Raw genomic sequence first — 22,284 nt, 5'->3', positions numbered from 1 at the left:
TTGACTTTCAAAAAGAAATATAGTAGTGATGTATTATGGTTTTATTGCAAATATAAAAGTACAATGAAAACAGTCACAGAGAAGAGGAGAGAGAAGAATTAGAAGTATGCTGTTGTTAGGTTCTTAAACTATACATGAATCAGTACAATTTTTTTTGAAGGTAGGTTATGGTTAATTCAAGATGTATATTGTAAGCCTTTACACAACAACTAAACGAAATTTTTAATGGAGATAAAATGGATTCATAAAAATATTCAATTTATCTAAAGGAGGCAGAGAAAGACGAAAAAGAACAGAGGGAACAAATAGAAAACAACTAGCAAGATTATATATTTAAGCCCAATAATCACATTAAATGTAAGTGGTCTAAATAAACTAATTAAAAGACAGATTGTGAGATTGAATAAAAGCAATGATAACCTATCTACAAGAAACTCACTTCAAATAGAAAAAGCATACATAGTTAAGAGGAAAAGAATGGGAAAAATATACCATGCAAACACTAATCAAAAGAAAGCTGGAATATCTACACTAATATAAAAATTGACTTTAGAATAAGGAATGTCACCAAGGATAAAGAGGGACATTACATACTGATAATGGGGTCAATTCACCAAGAAGTATAACAATTCTAAATATATATGTACCTTACAAGAGAGGTGCTAGAACTGAAAGGAGAAATAAACAAATTCACAGTTATAGTTTGAGACGTCAACACTTTAATTAATAGAACAACTAGACAGAAAAGTCAGTAAGGTTTTAGAAGATCTGACAACCCTATCAACCAACTTGACCTCACTGATATTCATAGACCAATCCATCCAATGATAGAATATATTTTTTAAAGTTTAATATTTTACTTATACTTTACTTGTCAAAGTCGAATATTAATTAGAACTTTTGCTACCTCCCAGACAAGCAAAGGATCTTAGAACCCTTTAACTACTTTTACCCTTCTTCCATCTGTGCTTGAGGATTTTAATTTCATAAAAATTTTAGCCCCTACAAAACATTGTTATTGTTTTGTAGTGATTATTTACTTTTTCTGATACATTTATATTTGCCATTGCTCTTTATTCTTTCCTACATCTCTGAGATGCCATTTGGTCTCGTTTTCTTTCTGCTTAAAGAACACCCTTTAGTATTTCCTTTAGTGCCAGTTTGGTGGTGACAAAATCAATTTTCATTTTTGAGACACAGAAGATGCCTTTAACACACTATCATTCCTGAAAAATATTTTCATTAGGTAGAGAGCTCTGTGATGGCAATCAGTTGTTTTCTTTCAGCAGTTTAATTTTTTTTCTATTGTTTTTTAATTCCCTATTTAATTTGTCTCCACTCTAATCTTTATTATTTCCTTCCTTCTGTTTGTTTTAAGTTTGGTTTGCACTTCTTTTTCAACTTTCTTAAGGTAGACGATCAGGCTATTAAGATCTTTCTTATTTTTTAATATAGGCATGTACCACTATAAATTTCCTTCTAAGCACTGCCTATCTGCATTCCATATGTTTGGTATGTTGTGTATGTGTTTTCATTTACCCCAAAGTATTTTCTAACTTCTCTTGTGATTTCTTCTTTGATCCATTGGTTATTTAGGAGTGTGTTGTCTAATTTCCACATATATGTGAATTTCTCAAATGTCCGTTATTGATTTCTAATTTCATTCCCTTGTGGTTGGAGAACATATTTTGTATGACTTCAGTCCTTTTAAATTTATTGAGACTTGTTTTATGGCCTAACATATGGTCCATCCTGGAGAATATTCCATGTGCACTTGGGAAGAATGTGTATTCTACTGTTGTGTGAAGTGTTTTATAAATGTCTGTTAGGTCTAATTGGCTTATAGTATTATTCAAGCCTTCTATTTCCTTGTTGATCTTCTGCCTAGTTGCTCTATTATTAAAAGTGGGGTATTGAAGTCTCCAACTGTTATTGTTTAATTGTCTATTTATCCCTTTAATTTTGTCAGTTTTTGCTTCATATATTTTGAGGCTCTGTTGTTAATTGCATATATGTTTATAATTGTTATGCCTTGTTGATGGATTGATACTTTTTCATTTAAAAATTTCCCTTTTCGGGGCTGGCCTCGTGGCATAGTGGTTAAGTTTGTGTGCTCCGCTTGGGCAGCCCGGGGTTCCCAGGTTCAGATCCCGGGCACAGGCCTCTGCACCACTTATCAAGCCATGCTGTGGCAGGTGTCCCACATACAAAGTAGAGGAAGATGGACAGGGAGGCTAGCCCAGGGCCAATCTTCCTCAGCAAAAAGGGGAGGATTGGCAACAGATGTTAGCTCAGGGCTAATCTTCCTCATACACACAAAAAAGTCCCTCTTTATATCTAGTAATAATTTTTGTCTTGAATCTATTTTTTTGTGATATTACAATAGCCACTTCAGGTCTCTTTTGGTTACTGTGTACATGGTGTATCTTTTGCCATCTTTTTACTTTCAATCTATTTGTGTCTTTGAATCTAAAGTATGTTGCTTGTAGACGACATATAGTCGGATCATGTCTTTTTTTGCTGAGGAAGATTTACCCTGAGCTAATATCCATTGCCAATCTTCCTCTTTTTATACATGAGCTGCTCCCACAGCATGGCCACTGACAGACCAGTGGTGTAGGTCCATGCCTGGGAACTGAACCCGGGCTGCCGAAGCAGAGTGCACTGAACTTAACCACGGGGCCACTAGGGCTGGCCCTGGATCATGTTTTTTTAATCTATTCTGCCTGTTGACTGGCATATTTAATCCATTTAATATAATTACTTATAAGGAAGGATTTATGTCTGCCATTTTGCATGTTTTCTATATGTCTTAATTTTTTTCCCCTCTATTCCTCCAACACCACAATCGTGCACTCTTTTATATTAAATATTTTCTAGTATACCACTATAACTCCATTGTTATTTCATCATATATATGTACACACAGTCATGCATCACATGACAACATTTCAGTCAACAATGAACCGTGTATATGACAGTCATCCCATAAGATTAGTACCATATAGCCTAGGTGAGTAGTAGACTATACTATCTAGGCTTGTGTAAGTACACTCTATCATGTTCACACAATGATAAAACCACCTAATGACGCATTTCTCAGAACATACCCGTCATTAAGCAATGCATGTCTATATATATATTAATATATATATTATAATATATATTCATTTGTTATATATATTAGTCATTTTCTCAGTTGTTGTCCTGGGTATTACAATTAACATCTTAATTTAACAATCTACTTCAGATTAATGGCAACTTAATATCAATAGTATACAAAATAATTGCTCCTATATAGCTCCATTCCCTTCCCCCTTCTTTGTTTTTCAATAAATTTGGAAAGTTTTCAGCAATTATTTCTCCAAATATTCTTTCTGTCTCTTTCTTTCCTCTTCTTCTGGCACTCCCATTATGTGTATGTTGGTATGCTTAATGATGTCCCCCAGGTCTCTGACACTGTTCATTTTACTTCATTCTTATTTCTTTCTGTTCCTCAGACTAGATAAGCTCAATTGATCTATCTTTAAGTTTGCTAAGTTTTCTTCTGCTTGCTCAAATCTACTCTTGAGCCCTTCTAGTGAAGTTTTTTATTTCAATTATTGCACTTTTCAAATCTAGAATTTTTATTTGGTCCTTTATCATTTCTATCTGTTTATTGATATTCTCTATTTGTTGAGACATTGCTCTAATACTTTTCTTAATTTTTAAAACATGGCTTCCTTTAGCCCTTTGAACATATTTTAAATAGCTGATTTTAAGTCTTTGTCTATTAAGTCTACATCAGGCTTTTCTCAAGAACAGTTTCTATAGGTTGCTATTGTCCTGTGTAAGGGCCACACTTCATTTCTTTGTATGTCTCATTATTTTTATAGAAAATTGGACATTTTAAATAATATAATGTGGCAACTCTGGAAATCAAATTCTCTTCCCTCTGCAGAAGTTGTTATTGATGTTTATTTGTTTAGTGACTTTTCTGAACTAATCTGTAAAGTCTGTACTTTTTGCCATATGTGACCACTGAAGTCTCTGCTCAGTTAGCTTAGTGGTCAGCAAATGATTAGTCAAATTTATTTATTTATTTATTTATTATTATTTTTTTTAAAGATTTTATTTATTTATTTTTCCCCCAAAGCCCCAGTACATAGTTGTCTGTCATAGCTGCACATCCTTCTAGTTGCTGTATGTGGGATGCGGCCTCAGCATGGCTGGAGGAGTGGTGCCTCGGTGCGCACCCGGGATCCGAACCCGGGCCGCCGGCAGCGGAGAGCACGCACTTAACCGCTAAGCCACGGGGCCGGCCCAGTCAAATTTATTTAAATGCCTGGATCCAATAAGTCTCCCAGCCATTGCCAAGAGCCTCTGTGTGTCTGTGTGTGTGTTTGGGCACACCTTCAACATATGAGCAGGCAATTTAAAATTCTGCCTTAGACTTCACCATGTTTTGCAGTACCTCAAGGTCAGCCAAATGTGAGAACTTAGGACCTTCTCAAGTCTTTCCTGAACATGTGCACAGATTTGGGCATATGCATAGGCCTATGAATGTGCATGGCCTTCTAGATTCCCATGAATGGGTTAGCAGTTTTCAAAGTCTCCCAGACATATCTAATTCCCCAGATTTTTTTTTTTTTTTGGTCAGTTTATTGTTTATCCCAGTTGCTATCACTAACTTAGGCAGAAGCAATATTAACCATTGCTGCTGATTATTTTCAACAAATGCCCCTAGGAAAAAGGCTACTCACACTGAGCAAGGTCTGAGTCAGGACAAATAAAGACAAGTCCTATGAGTGGGAGTTTTCCAGGGAATTGCCAGATACGTCAAATAATGACAGTTCTCTGAGAAAGATGTTTTCAGGGAGCTCCAAACCTATTCTACCCCAGCCAGTGGCTGCTAGGCTACTGGTTTTCGCTATGATTGTGGGACTGTTGGTTTTCAAGGCTAATGAGGAGCTAGGGAGAGCAATGAGAATAAGTCAAGTTAAGACACCACAAAACTCACCATTCTTACCAAATTGCAGCCTTTTGGTTTTTTTTTAATAAATGCCTTTTGGATTGTTGCAAGCCTTTGCAATTCTGAAAAATTTGATCTTGACAAGTTTTCTCAGTGTTCTCATTGCTTTTACGGAGGAATGTGTTTTTGGAGGATCTTACTCCACCATTCCGACTGACTTTACCTCATTCAGTACTTTGAAGCTACCATTCCATTATCTACTTCCATTCTTTCTATTGCAAAGTCATCTGTCAACTTAACTGTTGTTTCCATGAAAGTAATGTCTTTTTTCTCTGGTTATCTTTTTCTTTATCATTGGCTTTTAGCAGTTTGACTATGGTGTACCTAGGTGTGACCTTGCATTTATCCTGCTTGGGATTTAGTCCCATTCTCTCTTATTCCTTCTGAGGCTCTAATTACATTTATGTTAGACCTCTTAGCCATATCCTGTTTCTTTTATGTTTCTCATCATTTTTCTTGCCATGGTTCAGTGTAGCTATTTTCTTCTAATCCATCATCCACTTTTTAAAACCTTTTTTTGGGGGCCGGCCCGGTGGCTTAGCGGTTAAGTGCTCACGCTCTGCTGCTGGCGGCCCAGGGTTCGGATCCCGGGTGCGCACCGACATACCACTTCTCCGGCCATGCTGAGGCCACATCCCACATACAGCAACTAGAAGGATGTGCAACTATGACACAAATATCTACTGGGACTTTGGGGGGGAAAATAAATAAATAAAAATTAAAAAAATAAAAATAAAACCTTTTTTTAACTATGACTGTTCAGCAACTAAGCCCGTTCTCTGTGTTCATAACTTATTGTATTTTTCAGTTCTAGAATTTGCATGATTCTTTTTTATAATTTCCAAATTTTATCCAAAGTATTCCATCATGTCTTTAAATTCTTTAAATGCTTAATTTTAAAATTAAAGATCTTGTTTGGCAACTCCATTAGCTATAATTTCTATGATTTGTTTCTGTTGTCTGTCTTGTCTCTTGGTTTTTGGTCAAGGTCTGAATCTTCTTGTATACTAGGTTATTTTTTAAAGGAGTGTAAACAGTTGTGTTTTATGGGCATACGGTATACACATTTTTAAATTGCAGCATTTAAGAACTTCTTTCTATCTGCTAACTAATTCTACCTACAATATTGATGCCTCTATGATTCAATTACCTCTTCTTTAATAGATGATAGGACTCCTTTACATTTTGAATGGCTTTTATTTGTAGGTCAAAATCACATAACATAAAATGAACCATTTTAAGATTTATTGTGATCACTTCACAATGTATACAAATATTGGGTCATTATATTGTACATCTGAAACTAATATGTAGTATGCCAATTATACCTCAATTAAAAAAATAAATTTTTTTAGGGCCGGCTCCGTGGCTTGGCGGTTGAGTGCGCGTGCTCTGATGCTGGCGGCCCGGGTTCGGATCCCGGGCGCGCCCCGAGGCACCACATCTCCGTCCAACCCGAGGCCGAGTCCCGCGTACAGCAACTAGAAGGATGTGAACCTACAACATACAACTATCTACTGGGGCTTTGGGGGGAAAAAATGAATAAATAAAATCTTTAAAAAAAAAAAAAAAAAAAAAAAAATAAATTTTTTTAAATGAGACATTTTCAAGTACATAATTCAGTGGTATTTAGTATATTCACAATGTTGTACAACCACCACATCTATCTAGTTCCGACACATTTCCAACATCCCTAAAGAAAAGTCCATGCTCATTAAGCAGTCACACCCCTTTCCTCCCTCAACCAGCCTTGGCAACCACCAATCTGTTTCTATGAATTTACCTATTCTGAATATTTCATATAATGGAATCATACAATATATGAATTTTGCATCTGACTTCTTTCATTTAGCGTTGTATTTTGAAAGTTGAACTACACAGTAGCATGTATCAGCACTTCATTTTTATGGCTGAGAAATAATCCATTGTTATGTATATACTACATTTTGTTTATCCATTCATATGTTGATGGACACTTGGATTGTTTATACCATTTGGCAATTATGGTAGTGCTGCTATGAACATTTGTGTATAAATTTTTGTGTAGATGAATTTTTTCTTTTCTCTTGGGTAAATATCTAGGAGTGGAATTGCTGAGTCACATGGTAATTCTACATTTAACATTTTTAGGAACCATTAAACTCTTTTTCCACAGCAGCTAAGCCATCTTACATTTCCACCAGGAATGTATGAGGGTTCCTTTTGAACATCTTCACCAACACTTGTTATTTTGTTTTTACTACTGCTGTCTTCATGGATGTAAAGTGCTATCTTATTGTGGTTTTGATATGCATTTCCCTAAAGACTACATTCTTGCTTTCAAAACTGTCTTCAGCTTTTGACAGTTTGATTGTGTGTCTTATTGTGGATCTCTCTGGGTTTATCCTGTTTGGATTTGTTAGGCTTCTTGGATGTGTAGATTCAAGTGTTTTAACAAATTTGAGAAGTTTCCAGCCATTATTTCTTCAAGTATTCTTTCTGCTTCTTTCTTTCTCTCCTCTCCTACTGGTACTCCCTTTTGCAAATGTTGTTATGTTTCATTGCGCTCCACAGGTCTCTTAAGCTCTATTTATTTTCCCCTCTTTTTTCTTTCTGCTCCTACAATTTTTTTTTTAATTTTATTTATTTATTTTTCCCCCAAAGCCACAGTAGATAGTTGCATGTCATAACTGCACATCCTTCTAGTTGCTGTATGTAGGACGCAGCCTCAGCATGGCCAGAGAAGCGGTGCGTCGGTGCACACCCGGGATCCGAACCCCGGGCCACCAGCAGTGGAGCGCGCGCACTTAACCGCTAAGCCACAGGGCCAGCCCTGCTCCTACAATTAAACAATTTCAATTGACCTAGCTTCAAGTTCACTGGCTCTGTGGCTCTTGCTACTGCTTGCTCACATCTGCTATTGGAACCCTCTAGTGATTTTTTCATTTCAGTTATTTATAGTTTCTTTACTGATATTCTCTATTTGCTGAGACATTGTTTTCCTGGATTCCTTTAGCTCTATTAACATATTTGAGACAGTTGATTTAAAGTCCAATGTTTGTGCTTCCTCAGGGATGGTTTATGTCAATCTCTTCTCTGAATGGGCCATACTTTGTTTCTTTGCACACTTCTTAGTTTTTTGTTGAAGACTGAACATTTGGAATATTAAAATATGGTAACTCTGGAAATCAGTTTCTTCATGCCTCAAGAGTTTGTTTCTGTTGCTTGCTGCGGGCAGTAGCAGTTTGTTTAGTGACTTTTGTAAACTATTTTTTGTAAAGTCTCAATTCTTTGATTTATGTAGTCTCTGAAGTCTCTTGCTTTTGCTTGTGTTTAGCTAGTGTGTTGCCAGAGATTTCCTTGAATGCCAGTGGCCAAAAATAAGTAAAACAAGAATTAAAAAAAAGAAAGAAAAAAATCCTCCCAGTCTTTGCAGATTGGCTGTGTTGGAGCACACCTTCAATGCTTAGCTAGGCCATTTTAATCTGTCTTTGCCTTCACTTCCTGCTTGTGCTGAACCTAGACACCAGCCAGCAGTGAAAGGGCTTTCTCAGGTCTTTTCTAAGCATGCAACTTGGCCTGGACATGCATGGCTTTCTCAATTCCCCAGTATACATTGGTGTCTTTGAGTGGCCTAATTTCCCTAAGAAATTCTCTCCTGTTTTTCCCTCCCAGGCTTTAGGCACTCCTTTATTTATCTCAACTGTAATCTTTTGCCGCAGGTGGCAGCAGGTTGTTCATTTGCTTTACAATATTTTCGAGAAATGCCTGCCACTTTTCTACCCTGAGTACTGAGTTAGATGAAACAAAGACAAGTGCCTTTCTTCAGTCCTTCAGGTTGCCCCAGACAGGTTAGAACAATTTTGTAAGATTAAGATCTCCTCAGCTCCCTCGGGACCAGGAAACAGGGTCCCACTTGGAGAATGTGGGCTGCTGTCTGTCTTCAAGACCACCACAGAGCTGGGAAGGGGAATGGAGCAAGGGCAAGTAAAACATCAAAAGCTTTCCTAGTTTTTAGGTTGCCTTTTCTTGATTCAGCATTTGCTTGGTTGTTGTAAATCTTTGTTTTCCAGAGTTCTGACAAAGCTGTTTCTGAATGTTTTTGCCTCTGAGAAGGAATGGGTCCCTTGAAGCTACCTGCTCTATTTTTGCCGATGGTTATTTTTTGAGTGCTTGACATTGTATATGAAAATTTGTAGAGCTAAGTTAAGTCTCTGGATGTTAAAATTCACTAGAGATTTATTTTTGCTTCTGTCAGGCAGTTAAACTAGCTGCATTAGCATTCCTAGATAATTTAAAACAGTCAGGGAATGAGATGACTTAAAGCTAGACTTCAGGCCTTGTGAGGGCCAATCTGTTTCTCAATCTTACACAAAAGTGTTGTCCCTCAGAGTGCAACTGGAAGCCTAGGATGTTTACCAAGGCCCTTCTTCCTTGGGAGTACCTGTGTAGAAGTTTATTTTAGGAATTTTAATACAACTTGCTTAACTCTGTACACATACCCACTGCCAAATAAGAAATAATGAGGCAAGCAAGTTAATGTAGAAACTAAATTTATTAGTCATGGATTTACGGAGGGCAGTTTATTTTATTAGGTATTATCCTTAGCTTATGGTGACACGTGATTTTGCAGAGAAATTATATCATTATTTTTATTAAGATAATTAATACTTCTGCAAGGTAAATTTAGTTCCTCGAAGTAGCATATTTTTTAATTCTTCAATAGTATTTGGTTTTACTTAGCTATCAAAGTCAAAACTCTCTAATTTTATACATGTAACTTGATGTGGGCACAAAATTTATTCTTTGCATATAACTCCTTGTAAGTGCTCTGCTTCTTCATGCTGAAAAATCTCAACTTCCAGAAATTTGGCTGCCAGATCAAAATTATCATGGCCCTCCTAAGGGTTAAGATTTCAATAGAGAAAAAAATATATATACATATTTATTACATACAAAGAACAACAACAAGTTTCATCAGGTGAACAAAAGAATATAAATTATTGTCATAATTGCTAGCTTCAAAAAGCCCTTAAATCACTATGACGTTCTGCATAAGACAACAAGCCTCAAAATGGGGCCACAGAGCCATTAATCAGAGCTCTAGGTAGTTCTCCCGTAACAGCAATCTATATTCTGGAGAAGCTGGATTTTTATTAACTCTGGAGGCTAATGTGTTAAGCTTCATCTAGGGGGAAACAAATTAAAAATACTGAAGGAAGGGAATACTTCTAGGGTTATGTTTATCGTTGACAGTAATTTTAGAGATAACCACAGAAAAGTGTTAAAAATTTCTAGTAAAATTGTGGCCATCTCATAATAAGAATAGATACAATTTTATAGCTCTACAAATGGTTGGGTGACAAATACAAAGGGAGAAAGTGAGCTGAAAAGGCAGAATGGAAAAGTCTAGGGCAGGAGGCAAGCAAATATAGACATAATTCAATCATAGCAAGAAAAGAAAGGAGATGGTCCTTCCCAAGACCAAGCAATGGTGATATTTACCTACATAAATTCAAGCCTAGAAGAATAGTGCAGCTTCTGTATATCTGCTATTTAGTAAAATGCAAGAAAAATATTTTTCATTTGTTATGAAAGGGCTATTTTATATCAAAAGCTAGAAATACATATTTACTCAATGTAAATCCCAAATGAAACCCAACTTAATACACAGTGAACTACAGGGATGACAGAAAAATGGGTAGACATATTAAATTCAACTAAATTTACAGTACTGTCTTGATATTTTCTATTTGTTTTTAATCTATACAGAAGGCTCAAGTCCTGGGGTTACAGGTTTTATTTTTCACCCTAAAAATAAAATCACCAATCCTCAAGTTAACTAAAGATTTATCTGGGCTCGTAGAGGTAATCTGCTCTTTGTAATAGATTGCTCTGTAGTTTCTTCTACTTTAGACCTCTCCACTGGATTAATGCCTCTGTTTTCTTTGTCTTTTCCATGTGATTTTTTATGCTGTGGATTTAAGGAGAGAAATTAAGTCATTATAAAGTAACATTTGATACATATTAGGTATACTATATTTTCCAAGTTCTCTGGCTTAGGCAAGAAATTAAGTGTGAAAAACTTCAGAAAGGGCTGAGCACAAATTTGAGCCAACAAGTTGTTTGGCAAGTAGAAAGGAATGCCGTCTTCATTTTACCACCAATAGAAAGAGTGGAGTGAAAGAGAGTGGAGTGAAAGAAATATTAACTTTCCGCATGATTTTCCAAGGCATAATTACAGATTTTACTGTAGGGGCAGTGGTTCTCAACAGGGAGCAATTTTGCACCCTAGTGGACATTTGGTAATGTCATTTTTGTTAAAACTAGGGGGGTGCTATTGGCTTCTAGTAGGTAGAAGCCAGGGACGTTGTTAAACATCATATAATACACAGGACAGTCCACCACAACAAAGAATTATCCAGCTCAAAATGTCAATACTGCTGCTGTTGAGAAATCCTGCTCTAGGGAAACAAAGATTTGCTATTATGCAAAAAAGGCAATTCTGTTTTAAGCAGAATCTGATATACCAGCTACCTCAAGACACTTTTTTAAAACACTTCATATTTCTCATTTGGGAATTATATTTCACTGGAATCCTCGCACTTGCCCATAGGGAGCTTTAAGAGACTGGTGACATTCATTGTAGACCCAGTCATCAATGCTAAGACAAATCATAAACCAACTTTAGAGTTTTAAACTCAGAAAATTTCCCCACATCAGGGAAAAAATAATTTCTGGACTTCAGCAGAAGGTTTAAAATCCAGTTTCTAACCTCTTCTGGTATTGTTCCTTGGGACTTCCTTGCCATAGCTGAACCACTAAGCCTGGCTTTCAAAATGCCATAACAGTAATATAAAAGGATTTCCAACTAGGGATTAAGTAGTCACTAAGGTTCTCTTCTCTTAACTTTCCCCCTTTTCTTATCTTTATAAGATAGAAAAGAGGGTTGAAAAATGGAAAGAAATATATTTAGAGTTCTCTAACAGTAAAGAATAAAGTAAAAAGGTAAGAAGAATTTGGGGATAAAGCTACCTTGAGGTAGAGAAGAATTTAATAGACTCTGAGCTAGAAGTTTTAACAGCTTAAATCAGGGATGGAGAATCTTTAGACCTTGGTGGAAAGATCTCCAAGTCTGTTAAAGACAGGCATAAGCATATACATATCAGAAACAGCTTTCAACTGTAAAATGTAGACATAATGTGCTATGTAAGGAAATCCTTACTTCACAGACTCTGTCTAAGCTCATGACTTCAAAATAGAGGGAAAGATGCTAGGCAGTTTATAGTGCCATATTCCCAACAGTGCTTAAAAGCGGGTAGGAGAGGTCACAGGATTTAACTGCACAAGATCAGGGCAGGCGAGGAAACATGGGGGAATAGTTAACAAGAGAAAAGCCTTAGGCAGGAGAAATCAGTAATATAACCCAAGTAGCCTTCAGTTTCTCAATCTTTTAAACCTCTTAGCCTTCAAGGTCTGATGATGGGCAGAGATAGGCTCCAGGACTTCTATGTCAAAAGTGGAGGGAAGAGAGAAATGACTGCTCTTAGTATCCCTTCTGAGTACGTGGGAAGCAGAAAGGGGATCAATATGATAGCTGAAGATTACCAGCTGAGGATGGAGATTAAGTCAAATTTTGCCTTTATTTATCCCACAGAAAACCCCCCATCAATTATCATTTGTGTAAACAATTTAAATCAGAAAAGTTAACAAGCTATCCAAAGGAATGACTGAAAACTTTTTGCTGTTCCACCCACTAAGAACAATGCCTTTATAGTGAACAGCAAATGACTGACTTGCATCAGATGTGGAAGGGTTATCTGACAGGACATAATCAGGTACCTGGAAAAACGGAACCCCAGCACTTGATGAACAAACCACACTAGCATCTACAGATTGCTCTTGACTTAAAGGTTCTTCGATAGTGTGCTCCAGAATGGCCTTTTCTTCATCCAAGTTCTAAAAAATAAGAAGCTAGATGAGTGATTAAATCCAAGGGCTTAAAAATCTTCACAAAAGTAAAGGCAGTTTTCTTCTTTGAAAATAACACAGTGTCCATTGTATAAAAGTTAAACCTCAACAAAATTAGTAGAAAGTCTACAAAATAACGAAAATAATCCCTAATATATTTTCATATAGACAAGTACCTATAATAAAATGTTAAAAGTGGTAATCTCAGAATAATGGGATTACAGTTTATTTTTTTTCTTCTTTGTTACTTTCTGATTTCCCAACTTTTCTGTAATTACCATAGATAAGAGCACAGACTGTGGTGCTTGTCTAGGTTCTAATTCCAATTCCATCCTTGTGACCTGGGACAACGTAATTCATAGTTTCCTCACCTGTAAAATGGGGATAGTCCTAGCATCCACCTCATAGGGTTATTGAGAGAATTAACTGAGGAAATATATATGTAAAGTGCTTAGAACATTGTCTGGCACACAATAAGCACAACATAAATGTTGGCTATTATTATTATCCATTAGTCTAATCATTAAAAAATGGCCAGATTAAAAGAAACAGGCTTAAGGAAACAGGCTTAAGGATCAGACGATTATCATTAATGAGAGACAGCGTAGGATTAAAGGGCAAAGAATAAAATTCTTCACATGTAGTTGATGACATCAAGAGTTTATGGGCGAGTTCTAAAATTATGATGCTTTAAATTTTACCTGACTGGTCTCATCTTTGTTGTTTTCTGAACAGTTTAGCATCATTAACAGCTCAGGCTGTTTCCTTTTCAACTGATCAAGGAGCTGTTCACGTGGTTCGGTTCTCACCAGTGTTGATGGGTATAAATAATTTTTCCTCTGAGGTGTCGTACCTTTAGTGGACATTATATAAGAGGGAAAAATTGAAGTGTAGGATGTGAATAAGATTTTTTCTTTAATGCTAGAACTTATACTTTCCAATGAGTCTTTGTCTTCCAAAAATATTGCCACACATGAGAATCAGTCTTGTTACCTATCAGGCATATATTGCTTACAACTAATATCTCCTAACATGACAACTGATCTTAAATAGACTCAACTATTTTCAAGATTCAGCCTACCCTAATGAAATTTTCCATCTCTGAGAAGGTACAAAAGATGTGTTGTAGGCTCTAAAAGGAGTGAGAGTGTTCTGAGAAATGGCACCATTATTGGAATAAGAGTATAGTTTTCCCAACATGATCACTTTGACAGGGATAATCATTTCATTGTAAATTTGGTGGCAGCTAAATATTAACCAGATACATTTCTTTATAATGAACTCATGCTCTCATAATTTACATGGGCACTTGCCTTTTCGTTTAACATTTATATTCCTAATTTCATTGGAAAGTTGACAATAAATATTATAGGACTCTTGGGGAAAAAATAAACTAACATTCTTTAGCACCATCTCCTTTTATAATTGCATTAAAAAAAACCTTTGGGGCCAGGCCCATGGCATAGCGGTTAAGTTTGGCACACTCCACTTCAGCGGCCCAGGTTCAGGTGCCAGGCACGGACCTACATCACTCATCAGTGGTCATGCTGTGGCAGCAACCCACATACAAAATAGAAGAAAACTGGCATAGATGTTAGCTCAGGGTGAATCTTCCTCAGAAAAAAAAAAAAAAGCTTTGATGTGTAATTTACATGCAATAAAATTCATTCACTGATTTTTAGTAAATTTACAGGGCATGCAACCATCACAATTCAATGAATAACTCAATTACTCATCTAGTGTTCAATACCTTATTATACCTTCTTCTGTGAAGGTTTCCCTGAATCATTATAGCCTACACTGATCTTTGCCATCTCTGACCTCCCAAAATGGGGATTCCTAAATGCCAATCTAACAGTCCATAACAAAATGAGAGGTACACATAAGAAAATGCAAAGTGTGATGAGCTTTGCATTAAACTAGATTTATTTATTAGCATTCCTCCACTACTTTTGGTATGAAAACGTCCTCTTACAAACAGTGCTAGATAGATGGTTGATTGGTTTTCTTTTTATTCGTTTTTAAGATGTCTTCTCTTAACAAAGCCAGTTCCCTGAACGTCTGTAAAATTTTATTGAATTGTGATGCCCAAGTTTCTAGGAGTACAAGTCACCTATATCATAACATCTAATTAAAGCTATTTTAGGGTTCCAATTTTTCCATATTTGAGTTGACTAGAGTGAGATGGTTAATTCCTATCAGGCAACGGCAGGACCCAGTTTTTCTGAACATCTGGCACTGTATAAGGTTGAATTCAACTTGAAAAATTTTAACAGGTCAGGGCTTGGACTGGTGGCAGAGCGGTTAAGTTGACACGCTCCGCTTCGGCAGCCCGGGATTCATCACTTCGGATCCCGGGTGCAGACCTATGCACTGCTCATCAAGCCATGCTGTGGCGGTGTCCCACATACAAAATAGAGGAAGACTGGCACAGATGTTAGCTCAGGCACAATCTTCCTCAAGCAAAAAGAAGAAGACTGGAAACAGACGTTAGCTCAGGGCCAATATTCCTAACCAAAAAAAAAAAAATTTTTTTAACAATTCTCTTTCCCTTTTAAAGTACCTGTTGGGATATCCAGTTTCAGATCCTGTTGTAGAAAGCAATTAAGTTTAGTCAAACCAATCTTTATGGTTTCATTAAGTTCTAGACTTTGTGTCATTAATTTTTCTTCATCAATAGTTATCTGACCAAGAAAAATGTTATGCTGGTTCTCATTAGCTGCTTTATGTCCACTCAGTTTTTCAGTAATCTCCGAACCTGAAGCCTCACAACCTTGGTTTACAACCTGTAAATGATGCAAATGAGCTTTCATTACTAAAATCAAAGTTGTCAGTGCTTTATTCAATATATCATTTCCCCTTACTTGAAATCTTGCATAATAAAAGTTTAAAAACACATGCAAAAGTAGAGAGAATAGTATAATTAACCTCCTTGTATTCACTACCAAGCCTCAACATTTATCAACACATGGGGTATAGAGCAAAAAAGACTGGCCATTTACTCCTCTCCCCGCCCCCCAGACTATTTTGAAGCAAATCCTGTATCATTTTATCCATTTATTTCAGCATACATCTCTAAGAGTTAAGAGCTTTTTAAGACCACTCTCACATCAAAGAAATTTAACATTGATTTCCTTAAATCAAATGTCTAACAGCAACTAGAAGGATGTGCAGCTGTGACATACAACTATCTACTGGGGCTTTGGGGGGAAAAAAATAAATAAATAAAATCTTTAAAAAAAAAACAAACAAACAAACAAACAAAAAAAAACAAATGTCTAATCAGTGTTCAAATTTTACCAATTGTCTCAAATGTTTTTCACAATTATTTGTTTGAATCAGAATTTATCACTAGATTTGGTTGATATGTCTTAAGTAGGTGACTATATAATTTATCATCCAAACTGGGATACTTATCATAGTGAAAAGGGCCATTATTAATAATTACCCCAGTGCAACAGATGTAAACAAGGGCTATCCCAGGCAAACTAGGACTTAAGGCCCCCTAGTCTTAACTCTCTTTTGATACAAGTTATCCTTCCTTATACTTTTCTCCTTGAAAAAAATTTTTGTTGTTGAAGAAACCAGGTCTTTGCTCTATTGAATATCTCAAATTCTGGATTTGGTCAATTGCATCTCTATGCTCTATTTTCACATGTTCATCTGTCCTCTGAATTTTCTACAAACTAGTTAGATCCAACGAGTTGATCTAAATCAAGTTTAATGTTTTTGGCAAGAATATTTCATAGTTGGTGCTGAAAGTACATAATGCCTGGCTGTGTCTCTCATGTTAAGATTAATCAGTGGGTTTGGGTGTGATCACCCTATTAATTCTAATGTTCTCCATCAGCTTTTGATCAAATGGTATAAGCAGTCATTAATTAATGTCCACCAGGGTTATTTCATTAAGGGTTGCAAAATGGTGATATTCTAACTCTATCATTTCTTTTGCATTTTATTAGCTGGGATTCTTCTATGAAACACTTTTCTTCATTCATTACCCTGCTAAACCAAGATAGAATTCCTTCGGAATGCTCAATTGTTTCCCTTTATTTACCGGTTTTCAGAATAATACATTGCTTCCCTAGCATGATCCAAAGGAAATTTATGAAATTTTTATGAATTCATGAGTTTTAATATATTTGATGTATTTTAATCTATTGTAGCAATTATTCTTTTTGATGCTCAAATTATACCATCTTTAAACAGGGGAGTGTTATCAGGTTGGTTCCTAAGTCTTTCTGACACAACACCACTAATCTTTAATAGCTTCCTTACTTTCTAGTATGACAAGATCTCTAGACTCATCGGGTGCATTTCCTGCTTCAAATCTGAAATAAGCTATTTCTCCATTAGCCCAGGTTCCTTTTAGTGAAAACAGCTTGTATAGCTTAAAATACTTAAATTCTTTTACCTAATTCCTAAGAATATTAGTAAAATCTTTTTATTGCACAGAAAGAAAAACCAAGACACAAAGGGCTCATACAAGTCTAAGTTCAAGCAAACCCACAACCCTATCAAGTATCCTTTGAGCAACCAGAACAATATCCTAAATACTTAAAGCAATTTGAATGTACCTGGAGAAAAGTAAAAAGCATATATAAGAGGAAGGTACTATATTTCAAAAGATAGGGTGCCCTTAACTGAAGGAACTAACAAGTCAAAAACCAAGGACAGATATAGGACAGATCAGACAAATGTTAAATAATTTCAAAATCGAGGAGATGGATACATAAAACAAGATCATATATAAGCATACCAACTATTATACTTAAAATTTTAAGTCATTCATTATATATTAAAATATTTGTTTTGAAACCAATTCTTAGCCAAGAATATTTAATTTTCTGATTATCACTGTTCTCCCCAAAGTAGGTTCCAGTTACAAACTTATTACCTTCAATAAGTTCTGAAGTTCCTCTTCCCTTTTATTTAAGCAAGATATCCACTGTTCAGAAAAACAAAGTATGCTTGTGTTCAGAGCCTCACATCTCTGTTCAGTCTCTTGAGATACTATTTCAAGGTTGCTACTGAGTTTATCACAGCATTCCACAGACTCTTCAACCAATTTTGTACCTTCCTGGTTAAAATGTCTGAGTTCCTGTGACAAGCCATCAGAATCAGCACAAAATTTTTTATTATGAGAAGTTGTTTTGCTGATTATATTCTTAGATTTCCTATAGGACAAGAGAATAACATTGTTAAAATGGAAAACTAAGACTCAAAGGATACATAACTTGCCCAAGATCACACAGCTCAAAAATGGCATATTTGAACCCAGGCAGTCTTACTTAGGAGCTCATGTTCTTTTTTTTTTTTTTTTTTTTTTATTTATTTATTTATTCCCCCAAAGCCCTAGTAGATAGTTGTATGTCATAGTTGCACATCCTTCTAGTTGCTGTATGTGGGACACGGCCTCAGCATGGCCGGAGAAGCGGTGCATCGGTGCATGCCCAGGATCTGAACCCGGGCCGCCAGGAGCAGAGCGTGCGCACTTAACCGCTAAGCCACGGGGCCGGCCCAGGAGCTCATGTTCTTAATTAATCTTATACATTAAGATCAGATGCTTTGGCCATTGTCTTTTCATGAGATTGATATCACATCTGCCATTAAATAACCTCTAAAAATGTCTCTTTTTCTCATAAAACCTTTCCCAGCCCTCCTCAAGATATGATGCTTTACTTTGCACGTCTTAGAGTAATAACTATATAGTTGTTAAAATGAAATCTGTCTACATGTTTTATTCCTCCAGCTAAATTATGTTACTTAAGGGCATCTCATACAGCCTCTAGTCTAGTCCCTTAAGTGTCCACAATCAGTCATTCTGTTCTTAAGCAGTTTTGTCTTGCCTATGACATAAAATAAATCATAAAAATTATAAATGTTATAAAACAAAAAGTCAACTATAAAGCTTTCTAGTAATTAAAAGAAAATTATATTGGGGTGTGACAAACTATACATATGGCACACATGGTACATTGTAACATAACCCTGACATAAAACTGTCAGCTAGAATATACATTTAAAATTCATTGATGGCTTCCTCCTCTCAGTAAGGTTCCCTGTAATAGCATTCAAAGTCATCTCAGAGGACCACAAAGTGACTGTGCGGAATGAAAGTACCTTCTTTTACCACTAGATGGTACACCACATGAGTAAACCAAGTAAGGAAGCAAATATGTTGAAAACCAAAGTTCAACTACAGATTAAGTGGAAATGACTGAAAAAGGAAAAGAAGCTTAAGGGGTAAGCTTGGGGACTATCAACACAAATCTATCACCTCATGGAATCACTATTCATAGGTGACTACAATCCATGACACTAAATGTCAAAGGCAGTGGGTCTCAAACTTCAGTATACATAAACCTCACCTAGATTCCTGGGCCCTACTCCTGGCTGATTCTCTTACAGGGTCCTGGACCACATTTTGAGAAACATTGGTGTAGACAATAAATGTCAGGAAGATAGAAAAAATGACTATCACAGGCCTTAAAGAAAGTATATCATAGTTCCCTTCCCATTTCATTTCTACTCTAGTGTTCCCTTCAAAACAATGGAAGAAGCCAGAAATCCTTAAGTCTAGACACTAGGAATAAAAAGTGGGCAGGCCAGCCCAGTGGCATAGTTGTTAAGTTTGTGCTCTCCGCTTCAGTGGCCCAGGGTTCACGTGTTCAGATCCCGGGCAGGGACCTATGCACTGCTCGTCAACCCATGCTATGGCAGGCATCCCACATATAAAGTGGAGGAAGATGGGCACAGATTTTAGCTCAGTGATAATCTTCCTCAGCAAAAAGGGGAAGACTGGCAACAGATGTTAGCTCAGGGCAAATCTTCCTCACAAAAAAAAAAGAAAAAGGGACATCACATAATGATAATGGGGTCAATTCTCCAAGACATAGCAACCCTAAATGGGTATGCATCTAACAACAGAGTAGCACATATATGAAACAAAAACTGATAGAACTGACAAGAGAAATAGACAAATCTATAATTACAGTTGGAGATTCCAACACCCCTCTATTAGTAATTGATACAATAAGTAGGCAGAAACTCAGTAAGGATATAGATGACCTGAGTAGCACTACCAATCAACTTGACTTAACTGACATGTATAGGACACTTCATCCATCAAAAGCAGATTACAAATTTTTCTCATATGGGTAGCACACAAATGCATACCAGAATAACACTGCAAGGGCTCTGAAAATTAAATTGTCACTGGAACCACAGCACAAAAAAGTGGGCCAGGACTTGCATGCTAAACCTAAACAAGAGTGAATGCCTGCTAAAAAAGAAGACTTAAATAGGATTCTGAATCTCCTAACATAACCAAAATGTTCAAGATACAATAAAAAACCACTCTGGAAAATCACAACTTGAATAAGAAAAGACAACAGGTGCCAACACTGAGATGATTCAGATGTTGGAATTATCTGGCAAGAATTTTAAAGCAGCCATCATAAAAATGTTTCACTGAGCAATTAAAACACTTCTGGGAAAAAAATCTTGGCAAAGAAATAGAAGAGATTAAAAAAAGAAGCAAATAAAAATTATAAAACTGAAAAATGCAATAACTGAGATAAAACACTTCATTGAATCAGTTCAACAGTAAGTTAGAGAAGACAGAGGAAGAACCAGTGAACGTGAAGACAGATCACAGAATTGACTCAATCTGAACAACAATAAAGAGAAAACAGACTATATATCTATAGCCTCAGAGACCTATGGGACCATAATAAAAGATCTAACACTAGTGTCATCAAAGTCTTAGAAGCAGAGGAGAAAAAGCATAGGGATGAAAAATGTTCAAAGAAATAATGGATGAGAATTTCCAAGTCTGGTGAAAGGCATAAGTCTACAGATTCAAGAAGCTGAGCAAACCTAAAAGGATAAACTCAAAGAAATACCTAAGAAGACACAATATAATCAAACTTATAAAAACTAAAGACAAAGAAAAAAACCTTGAAAGCAGCTACAGAGAAACTGCCTATAGGGGAACAATTATTTGAATGACAGCAGATTTCTCATCTCATGGAGGCCAAAAGGAAACGGACAACATATTGCAAGTGCTGAAAGAAAAGAACTGTGAACCCAGAATTCTATATCCACTGAAAATATCTTTCAGGAATGAAGGGGAAATGAAGACATTCTCAGACAAAGGAAAGCAGAATTTGTAGCCAGCAGCCCTACTCTGAAAGACTAAAAGAAGTTCTCCAAGCAGAAGGAGGCTTGGAACTTCAAGAAGAAACAATTTAATGGGCAAAAATGGGGGTAAATATAATAGAATATCCTTCTCCTCATGAGTTTAGAACATCCATAAGCAAAAAACTGAAACTTGACAAACCTCATACCTTATACAAAAAACTCAAAAGGGATCATGGATTTAAATCTTACATAAAATTATAAAACCCCTAAAAGAAAACATTAAGTCTGACTGGAATATATGTATGTGAGATATATATATGTGAGACATATAACTATGTGAGACATACAAGTATGTGAGACTGGCAAGCAATGAGGCTATAAAGCAACATTAAGCTCTAATGCAGGAATCAGCAAACTTTTGCTTAAAAATCCAGATAGCAAATATTTTAGGCTTATGGGCTATATAGTCTTTGATGTACTTTTGCTTTGCAAAGGCAGCCAAAGATAGCCAAAGGCAACATGTAAACAAATAGGCATGGCTATGTCCAATAAAACTATTTGCAATAATAGGCATCCAGCCCACCAGCCATACTGTGCCAAACCCTGCTCTAATTAGCAAATATATACAGTCATACGCTGCATAATAACATTTCAGTCAACGATGGACCGCATATACGACAGTGGTCCCATAAGATTAGTACTGTATTGCCTATGTGTATAGTAGGCAAAACCATGTAGGTTTTGTAAGTACATTCCATGATGGTCGCACAATGACAAAATCGCCTAACAACGCACTTCTCAGAACGTATCCATCGTTAAGCAACGCATGACTGTATTTCATCACTGGTATGGCTTAGAAACTGCAAAATTATTTAATGTATATTCTAAGATTGGGCAAGTAAGTAAACATATTGCGGATAAGAGCCAGGTTTCTCACTATCTGAAAAGGGAGCACAAATGTGGACTAGAAAGATATTTATCTTTAGATTTCTATCTATTTCTATCTCTAGAAATACTTCTAGCTGTCCCCACCTAGAAGAAATGACATGCTAGTAGCAATGAGCAGACTTAGTGCCCCGATCTTGGTTTCTATTAATATGATTCCAGAGCTGGGACTGAGAAAGTAGGAGATGAGCCTGGAACATCTTATAATATCAAAAAGTAAGAAAATGCTCAAA

At 36.2% G+C, this 22,284-nt stretch overlaps 1 protein-coding gene across 1 annotated transcript in view; it reads right to left on the bottom strand.

The window, feature by feature from the left end:
- Positions 1 to 9,526: 9,526 nt before the first annotated feature.
- The window catches only part of KIF11 (kinesin family member 11), a 44,142-nt gene continuing 31,384 nt past the window's right edge, over positions 9,527 to 22,284 (bottom strand). Inside the window, exons 18-22 of the mRNA XM_004427831.2 lie at positions 17,859 to 18,138; positions 15,525 to 15,747; positions 13,663 to 13,814; positions 12,833 to 12,949; positions 9,527 to 10,964 (exon numbers count right to left, since the gene is read on the bottom strand). Coding sequence (XP_004427888.1) covers positions 10,833 to 10,964; positions 12,833 to 12,949; positions 13,663 to 13,814; positions 15,525 to 15,747; positions 17,859 to 18,138 — 904 coding nt within the window. The 3' untranslated portion in view covers positions 9,527 to 10,832. The remainder of the gene's footprint in view (positions 10,965 to 12,832; positions 12,950 to 13,662; positions 13,815 to 15,524; positions 15,748 to 17,858; positions 18,139 to 22,284) is intronic.

The sequence above is a fragment of the Ceratotherium simum genome, chromosome 6, assembly GCF_057802395.1.
Source record: "Ceratotherium simum simum isolate JZ-2026a chromosome 6, ASM5780239v1, whole genome shotgun sequence".
Lineage (NCBI taxonomy): Eukaryota > Metazoa > Chordata > Mammalia > Perissodactyla > Rhinocerotidae > Ceratotherium > Ceratotherium simum.
This window is presented reverse-complemented; position numbering and strand designations above follow the sequence as displayed.